The sequence below is a fragment of the Canis lupus genome, chromosome 5 (assembly GCF_003254725.2).
Source record: "Canis lupus dingo isolate Sandy chromosome 5, ASM325472v2, whole genome shotgun sequence".
Lineage (NCBI taxonomy): Eukaryota > Metazoa > Chordata > Mammalia > Carnivora > Canidae > Canis > Canis lupus.
Genome location: NC_064247.1, coordinates 5,882,650 through 5,894,953, shown reverse-complemented (window position 1 = coordinate 5,894,953; position 12,304 = coordinate 5,882,650). Strand labels below are relative to the sequence as shown.

The window sequence follows — 12,304 nt, the reverse complement described above, 5'->3', positions numbered from 1 at the left end:
AACTTCAGGTGGGAAAACCAAAGCAGAGAATCTCTCTCATTTGGGGTCTCCTGGCTCATGGACTAGATTTGTGGCATCCAATGCAGCACACGTTGCTTGTGAGCACTTGAAATGTGGCTAATCCAAAACCGACACGTGCTCGAAATGTAGGATGCACACCGGACTTCGAAGAGTGTGGGGGGGAGAAAACAAAGTAAAATAGCTCATTGGTTATTTTCATATTGATGATGTTGAAACGATCGTTTCTTTTGGCTGCGTGATCACTTCTTTTGGATAATTTTCTTTGGGCTGTAGTGAGTTAACATACTAATATATTCTAATATATTTTAAAATTCATTTCACCTGGGTTGCTTGAAAAATGTGGCTGCTAGAAAACTGAAAATTACGTAGGTGGGCTCACATTGTGCTTCAAACTGGACGCCACCGGGCCGGGACGCTTTGGACCGTCCCACGCTTCGCGGTGCAGGTGCATCTCTCCGTGTCCTCTGATAGCTTGGGTTTCTGAGTTGGTTCATGCTTATTAGAGACCCTGTAGATATTTGTGTCTCTGGAGGAGGTATTCTCTGTACCTAAAAGCTACAAAGCCCCTCTCGCTTTTTAACCCCACTATTAAGTCACTTGGACCAGGGGCGCGGGGTCACGTGGGGAGACTGAGGTCTGGCGAGCTCAGAGAAAGCCCCGCTTGCCCATGTTGTGGGAGGCTTGCTGCCTTTCTCCAGCTCTTCGTGTCGTGGTTGAATGTGTTAGGTGAGTTGTTCTGGGAACAGCGTGGCCCAAAGGCTCTGTGATGTATGGAGACTTCAGCGACTTGACCCCAGGCTGTGGTCTGCAAATAACTCAGCTGTATCCCGCCTCGCCCTCAGGGATTGGGGAAAACATCTCGTGATAGAAAGAGTTATTATTTTGTGGGGGGGAAATGCAAGGACCCGCTCGCCTTGTGTGCCTGGCATGCAGGATCTGAGTCAGCATGGCTCTACCCCAGACCCCCTAGCACTGGGCAGCGGGCTCTGGATGTTCCTAGGGGACGTGTAGGGACTTCACAGGGCCATCAGCCCCACACACGCTGGAACTTCTGCCTCTGTGATTGCAAAGCAGCTCCCCAGGTGCGCCCTTCGGTTCTGACCTTGCAGTAAAGAGCATGTCCCGAACCACCTGGGGGGAAGCCACCCTTGGGGTTCTGGAGAAGCTGTGAGCACCTAGTATGGAAGGAGATGAAAATACCTATGGGATTAGGGCAAATGGCTATAATATGGGTGATTTTCTTTCCTTTCCTTGGTATTTGCTTTAATTTCTTGCATATTCCTCTTTTTTAAAGGTTTTGTTTATTTCAGAAAGAGAGAGAAAGAGTGTGTGTGGGGGGGAGCATGAGTAAGGGGAGGAGCAGAGGGAAAGGGAGAAGCAGGCTCCCCGCTGAGCAGGGAACCCCACCCACAGGGTTTGATCCCGGGACCCTGGGATCATGACGTGAGCCAGAGGCCGACACTTAACCAACTGAGCCACCCGGCCGCCCCGCATATTCCTTTTTAAAAACAACAAGTCATAGGCACACATCTAGTCACAGATCCTATAGAAATCTTAAAGACAACACGGATTCGCTCAGCTGATAAGTGTGTACATTGCACGGAAGACACACGTGACAGGTCCTACTGCAGCTGTGTGTCCTGGGTGGCCCTTGCGCGTTTGCGTGAGCCACGTGATTACAGGGAATCCACTGGACGCCAGCGCGGGCTGCACGCGTGTGGATCTGGGTGGCGCGTCCTGATCCCTGGGGGCTGAGAGAGGCGGTGGGGGAGACGCCTGTTAGAGGCTAACGTATCGGGGTCACCTTGGGAATGGTCTTCGTAATCTTCGCTCACCCAAATACCCACGATTTCTCACCTTGTTTTAAACTGCTGAACACTTTGCAAGGCACTCTTGGAAACCGCTGGCGGTATTTTTAAAGCAGTGCTCCCCGAACGTCCAAAAATAGAACCAGAGGAATAAAAAGCTTCCGTCGCCCCACGGTGAGAGTAGAGGAAAGCGGTGCCAGGTCCATGTGCCCTTGCTGTGGCCTCTCCTGCCGTGGCTTCCTGCGCCCGGACGGCGAGATGCCCTGAGCTACATTCTTGGAACCGGCACCTCCTCCCGCGCCCTGCGGCCGCCGCGCCCGGGCCCTTGTCACCTGTCCCGGGGCTCTCAGCTGCCCGCGGGCCCGGCCCCACACTCCCGAGTGCCCGTCTCAAGACAAACCAGCAGCAGCGCAGGCAAAGCTGAATGACAAGGCCTCTTCCCCTCCATCCGCGCTCCCCCCTCCTTGTCACTGGGCCTCTCCACGGTGCAGCTGCCTCATTAAAGCGCAGCCCTGGGGTTGGCCTTCACCTGTGCCCACCGGAGTGGTGCTGTCAGGGCGGAGGGGCCTGGGATCCCGCACTGGGCCTTATTCCAGAGGGGGGCCACCTGAGAGCAGGCGGCCGGACTCATGCCTTGGCGGCGGGGGGGCCCGGGTGCCTGCACAGGTGCTGGAGGAGGCAGAGACAGGGAACCTCCGTGGGACGGGACACGCGGGGGTGCCAGCTACCCTACGGCCCCCTGCGAGCCCTGGGCCCGACCGTGGTCCCTGTGTCCCCCTCCGGGAGCTGGCCGATCCTGTGACCTGGGCGCCCCCCTTCCCGGCAGGTGCCTGTCTCACCTTGGTGCTCGTGGCTCCTCTTTCCACCGGGTCACCCACCAGGTGGCTTTTCCCTAACGTTTCCTCTTTTCAGCCCGACCCCACTGCAGGTGCCTATGGGACAGAGACTGACTCCTCTCTGGCCGCTCCCGAGGCTCTGACCTTTCACTTCTGCATGGTGAGGGGTCAGCTTTCAGCTCAGAACCCGCCAGAGGCCCAGCGACAGGGGAAAGCATTTTCCCAATCCTGTCTCCCTGATGCTCCCAATGGGGAGCACCCCCTTTTCCGAAATCACTCCCACCTCCAGGTGGATGCCGCTCCGGTCCCTGGAAGTCTCCTCGCCCCTGCCCCAAGGCCCTTGCACTCCCGGCCTCCGCCAGAGGAAGTGTGCGCTCTGGCCACCCCACCCTCTGCCCCACGGGGTTCCGGCCAATGAAAACGCTGCTCCCTTGGTTGAAGGCCAACTTAATCCTCCAAACTCCTGCTGCACTTGGGTTGTTTCACAATGGACAAGTATGTTGGGAAGGGCTGCCAGGCCCGGACGGCGTGTGTGCGCGTGTGCATGTGCGTGTACGTGTGCATGCATGCATGTCTGTGTGGACGTGTACACACGTGTGTGCTCAGGCGTGCTCCTGCGGTTAGCAGCGAGGCGGCCGGGGGCGGGGGGCCGGGCCCAGACCCCGCAGCGGGGCTCGCCGGGCGGCCTCATGGCAGGCCAGGGCCCCCAACAGCAGAAGCCAGAGGGCCCAACTGGTGAAAAGCCCTGATGTGCTACTGCCGCCCCTCAGACTGCCATGGGGACATTAAACCTTCAACAATCTGGGGCTCTGACGGCTGGTTCTTGGTTCTCTGCCTGGAAAAACAGTAGGCGAATAGTAAAACCTTAAATTCTAACATGTGTAAGTTATACATCTTATTTTCATTTTCAGCCCATGTTCCCCTCTGTAAGACATCAGGAAAAAATTACCGTCTGACTTCTAATATCTCAGTGGACCATTTATCTCCCGGCTATGATAAGTGATCTTCAATATTTTTTTCCTTTCAGATTAAGAAACAAATTCATTTAATTGTCTTTAGTGGATGGGCTCCGGCCCCCCTGCCCGGCCTGGGCCCCCGCCACCCCCCTCCACCCCCGGGGCTGCTCCTCCCTGCCTCTGGAGGTGCCGCCACCAGCCGCGGGATGGGCGAGGCCCTATCTGGCTCACCCTGGCTCCTTAAGTCCTCATGATGGTTGGTCCCTGCCCAGAGCAGGGCCGGGAGGGCAGCAGCCAGGACTTTGGGAAGCCTGCAGTCTTTCTGTGGCCTAAGGTTGGGCCGCTGTAATCTGAACCTTATCTGAACTCCTTGGTCTGAAGGCCTGGTTTGGAGCTCTTGAGAGAACTGGCTGTCTCCCAGGTCTGATGCTTCCTGCACTGTGCAACCACGGCTGCAACCTCTCCGGGGCCTTGCAGTCGTCCCCTTTGGTCCTGCTGCTGCTGCCACCGCTGCAGTGGCTGACCAGGAGCTGGGGCAGGGAGCGATGGCACTTCCCCCAGGCCCCTGGGAGGGCCCATGACGCTGGGCTGGGGCGGATGGGGAGCGTCTTCCCAGCCTGCTCTTGTGAACCTGGTGGCCGCAAGTGGGGTGTCAGCTTAGATCCCCAGATAGCTGCTCGTGGCTGGCCCACTGCCAGGGAGCGGCCTCTGTGAACCCAGGCTGCACAGTGCCAGGTGCCAACTGGGCTACGTACATCAAGACAGGGTTGGATGATTTGTCCCTTCTGCACTTCCTTATGGTTCTTCTGTGAGTGTGGTGGCCAGGGCTGCAGCGTGCCACAAGAGCCACAACCGCGCTGGCAGCCTGAAGGTCTTGAATTCTATTCCTTCTTCATGCAGCAGCCAGCTCGTTTGCATGCATGTGTGTGTGTGTGTGCATGTGTGTGTGTTTAAAGTAGACTCTCTGCCCAGCGTGGGGCTTGAACTCAGGACTCCGAGATCAAGAGTCACATGCTCTACCAACTGAGCCAGCTGGGCGTGCCTGCGTGTGTGTGTGTGTGTGTGTGTGTGTGTGTGTCTTTTTTTTTTAAGATTTTATTTATTTATTTATGAGAGACAGAGAGAGAGAGAAAGAGAGAGGCAGAGACACAGACAGAGGGAGAAGCAGGCTCCATGCAGGGAGCCTGACTTGGGACTCAAATGTGGGTCTCCAGGATCACGCCCTGGGCCAAAGGCAGGCGCTAAACTGCTGTGCCACCCAGGGATCCCCACTGCGTGTGCATGTTTTGATTAGGAAAGCTTAACACCAAAGACCCGAGTCCTGCTTCCACTTTCGCAAGCTGTGTGACCCTGGGCCAGTCACTCCCCTCCCCGTTTCCTTAAGCAGAAAGAGGAGATAGGAACCCTTGCCACGGCTACCTTGGAGGGGGTGCTGGGCAGCTCAGATAGAATGGTGTCCGAGACGTGCGTTAAAAGCCTATCCATGCAACAGACACAGTTCACTCGGCGGACCCTGATCACTCACCTCCTCTGTCGGGCACCACATAGCGCATGGAGGTTTGAAGGAGAGAGGAAACCCCCCACCCAGCCAGGGGAAGAGCCCCCGCCACCCCAACAGTCCCCCGACGTGACCCGTGCTGGAACCGAGGCAGACACAGAGCGCCGAGGGGGTGCGAGGCCTACCTGGGGGCCTGGGGCCCCTGCGGCCCGAGTGCTTGTTGCCTGGCGACCAGGCTAAAAATGTCAGCCGCAGTCAGATTGGGAGGGCTGCGACACCATCCTGGGAAGTCCAGACTGTAGTCTGAGGCCACTGAGGAACTGCCAGAAGTTTCTGAGTGCCGTAATTATAGGATTGGGCTGGGATTTGAAGAAGACTCTGGTGGTGGCGTGGAGGAGAGAAATAAGGCGGCGGCGGCGTTACCCCGAGTGGGGCTGGGAGCCGGCGCCTCGGTCGTCTGCCCACGCTGGGCTGATGGCAGCTGCAGTGATGACTTCCTCTGGGCTTTGTGTCCTCTCGCTCCAGGGAGTCTCCGGTGGACTGCAGTGTTAGCAAATGCAGCAAGCTAGTTGGCGGAAGCGAGTCCAACGCCATGAACTACAACAGCTACATGGACGAGAAGAACGGCCCCCCTCCTCCCAACATGACCACCAACGAGAGGAGGGTCATCGTCCCTGCAGGTACTTGGGGATCCAGGCTGCCGCCTGGCACCTGTGTCCTCACTTTTCCGGGCTAGGAGTCGGAGGGCAGGCTTGTCCCAGGGGGCATCTAGACCTTTACCTGGTACCCCCTTCTCTAGGGGAGTGCTTACTTAGGAAAGCCACATCCCCCACCTTCCTTCCAACCGTCCTGCAAGGTAGCGTCCCCAGTGTCACCAGAACCCTAACGTGCAGGTACCAGAAGTCCACCCTCTAACAGGTCACGACACAGACTCTCCCCCAGGGGCCTGGGACCACAGGATGAGGCCTGCAAAGAGGGCAGAGGCAAGGCCGTCTGAATCCAAAACGAGTCCCAGGAACTCCTGACGGGCCCGCCCTCGCCTTTAAGGAGAAGAGTGGCTACCGAGGTCTGACATGTCCATCAGGCATGCACTTCCTGGCATCTGCAGGGTCCCACCTTTCCAAAATTACAGCCAGCTCTTTCAGTTTCAAAATAGAAAGAACTATATTTAACAAACGGAGCGCCTTAACGTGTGCAGCAAGTTATGTCATTATGTAAAAATAGCCTATTTTTCCTAGGTATTGGTGCTGTTGGTTACAGAAAATAAAATCATTGTGTTCGAGCCTTCAGTCCACTGGCTGGATGCTCCGCCTCGGCTCAGCAGGCTCAGCAGCCTGGGCAGAAAGGGGGCTTGAAAACTGCAACGTGTGGAGTTGGTGGAGGGAGCGAGAACGTCCAAATCTGAAAGTGAATTACAGGGCAGGGATCAAAACTAATCTTACCAAAATACCATGACCAAAAAGGCAAAAGCCCTTCCCCTTGGAAAAGTGTAAATGCCGTTGTGTCCGAGGGCAAAGGATTAGACAACGCAAAGGAATTTATTTGTTGGTCTAGAAGGCATGGTTTTGCAATGAGGCTCTCCTTCCGACGCCTTGTGTATTTATGTTCCACGGGAGGCTGGGCCTCGCCACCTCCGAGGGCTGCAGCCGCGTCCCTGCGTTCTGGGCCAAATTCAAGATGGCGGTGGGGGTGCCAGGTGTGGAGCCAGTGAGGAGGGGAAGCTGGGCTCCTGGGAACTTCTCCGTGCCCTGTAGGACTTGAAAAGAATGTGGAGTTTCCTTCTTCCAGGAGCGCATGACTTCACAGTGGAAAAAGGAGAATAGCTCCCATTCCCTGAGCGCACCCTCTGGATGTCAGGCGCCACGTGCGCTCTCTACGTTACATTACTTATGTCATTTAGCGTTTGATCTCCTCCCTCCCTCAGGACAGCAGGGAGCCTTAGCTCAGGTGCATTTTTAGGGTCCAAGAAAACCAGAAAACTGTGTTTCTTCCCTCTTGTCAGAGAAGCAGATGATGAAACAGTAGTAAAGCTGACACGGTGGGAACCTCCTTGTTCTCCCCTGAGCAAAGCCAAGGCTCACCAGGCCTTCACCCATCTGGCCCCAGATGGCCCTGCTTGGCCGAACAGTGGCCAGCTTGGGAGGCAGTCATGAGCACTCAAGATTTAAGGGATCAGAGATTCTCTCTGAACCAGATGTCGATAACCATCTAATTTCCGTAGTCACTCTGGGGAGGTGAGAGGGGGCAGACATGGCCAGACTGCTCGGTTGACCCTTCAACCCTGAATCGGCGTTGAAATACTTTCAAAAGGAATATCAAAATGTCAGTCCTCAGTGGACCAAGGTAACCATGGCAGTAATCCCGATAATAGCGTAGATTCATATCAAAGGGTTTTTAAAGCATTTCTTATAAGGAGTTCACTAGCTATGGATTTACTTCATTCTCCTACCTGTGGTGAGATCTTTAAACATTATCCTCGGACATTTTGGCTTCCTCCAGGCCAGCCTCCTTGGACGTGAGGGGAAGTCTCATTTGGGCGAGTCCACAAATCAAGGCAGTAAAACATTTGTCGAACAACTGATTGAGTTTATGGTGGGATTTTAAGACAAGTATAAACGAGGGCCCTGGTTAATCACCAGTTTCAGGTTCAGATGGGAAGAAATGAGGACTAAATCATCCAGGAAATACATTTGGAAGAGTTTAGCATGATCCAGAGTGGAAGATTTACAATTCATTGTGCTGTAAAGGAAGAGAAAGAATATTGTGATAGAGCCCAAAGCAAGAGAGGAAATAATAAAACAAATTAAATATATGGTGTAAAATTGAATTCGAGGCCTCACATACTAAAAGTGAGGAATTAGGAAAAGCAAAGGAGATCAGACGACATAAAACGCTCTGTAACCCAGGCCCCACCTGTGCCATTCTTCTTTAGAATTCCAAAATGGTGCAAACTATTTCCATTTACCAATGGTCCGTGCCTCATTGTTTCTGGAAGAATAAAAGAAAAAAAAAACTAACCAAGAAATTTATCTGAGAGAGAGAGAGAGATGCATATAGACATTAGGAGGAGCTCTGCTGTTGGACGTAATAGCAGAGCAAGTCACAGGTGAGTTAAGGCAGGATCCTGAAAAGGTGAGAGGAGGGGCTTCAGGTCAGGGGGACCCACCCCCTCAACTAAGTGAAGTCCTAGGAAGACTTAAGTTTGAGCTAGGGACTTACCCTTTCAGAACTCCGTTTTCTGTCATGAAGTGAAGGTGAAAGCCATTTCACTGGGTTTTCTAGCTACGTGGAAAATGGGACACGTAGCTGGCACATAGTAGGCACCCCAGATCTGGACCATTAGGAGCAACCGGGTACCGGTTGTTGGCCTGACCTTCGGCAGCAGTTACCTCTTAGAAGGCGAGGGCGAGGAGGCTGAGAAGCAGCACAGATATTCCTACCAAGGAAACATGCTAATCAAGCAGGCCCAGTAGAAGCTGGGGGTTGACGGACAACAACGTACAATGTCAAGTCTCCTCCCCTCTCCCGGGAAGCCTCCCAGGACTCTCCAAGTTCACACTATTTCCCTCCGCCCCTGATTCCTTCAGCTACCACCACAAAATCTGTTGCTTAATCCTGTGGTTTCCCACCTACATGTTTCACACATGTAGATCTTTCATGTGGCCAAGAGCCATAGTTTTCCTGTAGGGTGGCCATATCTAAGGTGTTCGTTGGATTTGCTAATAATTGGTTGCCAAGGAGAGAGATGGCTTCCAGCCTGTGATACGTGATGAGATACAAGTGCTCTACCTGCTGTGGAATTTGCTGGAACTCATCACCAGCACTCAGAGTATTACACACCCCCCCTCTCCCCCCCACAACCCTCCTCCCCAGCTGAAAAGTTGCTGTGAGGGTCTGGGCTGGCAATGACCTCAATCATTCCATTATTTATGTTCACTCAAAGGCCTGAAAGGTTTTCTCCCTCCAATACTGTTTTTTTTTTTTCTTTTTCATCTTTGGGGACTTAAATATCATAAAAATGTTTTGGGGATGACCTGGTAGAAATTTCAGAGCAGCTGTCTCCACAAGGAGAAAACCCAGGTTGGATTTATGTCCGAGGCTAACGCCACTGGGTTTTCCAACCGTACAGACGGAAGAGCGTGCACATGTGTCGTCTCGTGTCACCATCCCAGAGAGCCCCGTTCCTCCGTGAAATCCTTCATGTTAAAAAAAAAAGAAAGAAATCCTTCATGTTCCGAAGATACAGATGGTTTCCCTTTCCAGAAACTTTGGTCCCCGGGCCCGTGGCACTGTGTATACTTTCATTTTGATGCCACCCTTTCTCAGGCAAAGGTTTTAATTGCCCTCCAAAAACTTTAAAGGGAACATCCTGTCAGGATGCCTAGGGAGACATCTAAGAGCCTCCCCAGAGCGCTAAGTGGTTTCGGCAGGGCCAGATGTGGAGGAGCCAGATGGGAGCTCTAGGAGGACCATCTGGGAGGGAACCCACTTTCCCACCAGGGGACAGAGGGAGGGAGGGAGCCAGAGAGGGGTGCGGGGCAGGAGGAGGGGTGGGGACAGAGAGGGTCTCCCTGGCCCTCCTGAAGTGGGGGGGCCCTCCCCGGCCAGCCGAGCCCAGGCTAACAGGTCCTCTCCTCTGCAGACCCCACGCTGTGGACTCAGGAGCACGTGCGGCAGTGGCTGGAGTGGGCCATCAAGGAGTACGGCCTGATGGAGATCGACACGTCCTTTTTCCAAAACATGGATGGCAAAGAACTGTGCAAAATGAACAAGGAGGACTTCCTCCGAGCCACCTCCCTCTACAACACCGAAGTGCTGCTGTCACATCTCAGTTATCTCAGGGAAAGTAAGTGTCCTGTCTGGGTCTGGGCCAGGGCGCCCCGCTGCCCCCCCCCACTACCCCACCCCCCGGGGGTGGGCGAAGACTCTATGAAGCCACCCCAAATGAAGACTGATTTCTCAAGGAACCAATCCAGGAAGAGGAACCTGGTTCTCCCCACCCCCCCACCCCCTGACCCTACCTCCTACCCCACCCCGCCTCCACCCCCTGCGGTCACGTTGGCTGGGTAGATGCTGCAAGAGCCCCACGTCAGGGCCCGTGAGGTTGCCAAGGTCACCTTGGCTCCAACAGACCCCGAAAGGGGGCTGACCCAGTCCCGTAGTGTCAAAGGAAGCACTGTGAGCAAGGAGCGGTGACCCAGTGGGGTCTGCCAGAAAGTAGTCACACTGTTTCCATGAGAACCCCTTTCCAGAAAGTGCCTTGCCCTGTAATTATAAATAGTTGGATACCCTGGCCGGTATTCTCCTGTGCCATGATTTCAGGCTCCTCCAGTAAACTCTAGATCCATGGATTTAGGATATAAGGTTGTGAAAATTGACACATTCACTTCCTCTTATCCTTGGGGTCACTCTGGCACACCCGAACCCCACCTTTGCTGGCTGCCAGCCGCACACCCTTGGGAGCCAAACATGGAGAGCAGCAGATGCTCCAGGTGTGCGAGGGCGTCTTGAGCTCTGTCTTCTGGCACAACGACGAGGAACAGAGCTTTGGAAAGGGAGATTTTATGAGCGAACGTATGTGTATCCGACATGAGAGCGCTCAGGCTGCAAGCTCCCGTCGATTTCATATGAATTTCATTTGATACTAAACATACGCGGAGATAGGAACAGAATGTGTTCAGGCATGCAAGAAGCTCAGCCCTGACGCTTCAGCAGAAATCCAGGCCCGGTGGTCCTGCGGGGACCCCAAGTATTGAAGGATTTGTCTGTGGCCAGAAAAGATGGTACTGTGATCGGAGTCGAAGCAACAGGGAAGCAGATGTGGGCTCTTCCTACAAGGGAGTTTTCTGCAGTCAGCCCTGAGCTGGGGGAGACCAGCGACCCCGACCTGCGGAGTGTCTGCTGTCCGTAGTTGAGGCTGCCTGGCGGCCTGGCGTCTTGCAGGAGTTAGGCTTTGGAATGAAGGAGCTTGATGATTTTTAAAAAATATTTTATTTATTCATTCATGAGAGACACAGAGAGAGAGGCAGAGACACAGGCAGAGGGAGAAGCAGGCTCCATGCAGGGAGCCCGATGTGGGACTCGATCCCAGGACTCCAGGATCATGCCCTGAGCCAAAGGCAGACGCTCAACCGCTGAGCCACCCGGGCGTCCCAGCTTGATGATTTTAAAGCCCCTTCCAAATTGAGGTCTTTGGATGCTACCTATGGGCTTCTTTTCCTGGTCTCCTGGGCTCTGGGTCGGTGAGTTCTTCATTTGCTCCCCATCGCCCAGTGGGTCTTCAAACTCACCCTCTGTGTAACCTTCCGTCTCCTTCTACAACAGTGCACGACCTGGGAGCAACACTCACTGGCTGTAACATTTAAAAATTTTCAAAATGCCTTTTGGAAGTTTCCACTGGTGCCTCCGGGCTCTCTGGTCATCTCTCCGAGGCGTCTGGTAACCAGCGAGAGTGTGGATGATGCAGTATATGTTAACACCAGAGCAGTTACCTCATGTCTGAGTCTTGCTGCAACATGAGGTCAGCCCAAGAAACAACAAGTTCAGAAAAGGGGGTGATTCTCTACCCGATTTTTCCTGAGCTCCGGAGAATTAACATTTTCTAATGATCTGTAGTTCTCAGCGTTTAACGGTTTATGGATTTTTTTTTTTTTTAAGTTTCTTTGCACAGAGTCCTCCAGCGATGCTTGCCAGGCAGGGCAGGGGGTGGGAGTGAGAAGCAGAGACCGGCCTAGCAGGAATGCCAGTGGAGCCTACCTTTCTGCTCCTTCAGGCATCATATGGTGGAGGTCCAGAAGTCATTGGCACCTTTACTTCCTTTGTGGGGGAAGAGGGGCACAGCAGTAACATGGACAGCGTTTCCGAACTCTTTCCAATAATTTGGGGTTCCATGGCAGATACCTTTGTTGGGGAAATGGTCAAGCACATTCTGACTTGATGTTGGGGGGGTGGTAGCCCATTCATGCTATGTGACTCCCCAGGCCTGCTTTCTGGCAGGTCCATAAACAACCCAGGTCCCACTAAGATTTCCTGCCATAAAAGAACCCAAGCCACAGACCCTGAAGCAAGACTATCTGTCACCTGCCCCAAAGGCCTAGTCATTTGACATGGTGGGTCCTGGTAACCACGACGGATGAGCACAGGTAACCAAGGAGCAAAGGACTGAGCAGGTCATGAGACAGCGGA

At 53.9% G+C, this 12,304-nt stretch overlaps 1 protein-coding gene and 1 non-coding gene across 7 annotated transcripts in view; one reads left to right on the top strand and one right to left on the bottom strand.

The window, feature by feature from the left end:
- The window catches only part of FLI1 (Fli-1 proto-oncogene, ETS transcription factor), a 122,936-nt gene that overhangs the window by 74,753 nt on the left and 35,879 nt on the right, over positions 1-12,304 (top strand). For all 6 annotated transcript variants that reach the window (XM_025464931.3, XM_049109765.1, XM_049109767.1 and 3 more), the window contains 2 exons: positions 5,645-5,799; positions 9,762-9,965. In XM_025464931.3, the coding sequence (XP_025320716.1) occupies positions 5,645-5,799; positions 9,762-9,965 (359 nt within the window). The remainder of the gene's footprint in view (positions 1-5,644; positions 5,800-9,761; positions 9,966-12,304) is intronic.
- Positions 4,587-4,659, bottom strand: TRNAK-CUU (transfer RNA lysine (anticodon CUU)). The gene has a single exon. It is a non-coding gene; the product is annotated as a tRNA-Lys (tRNA).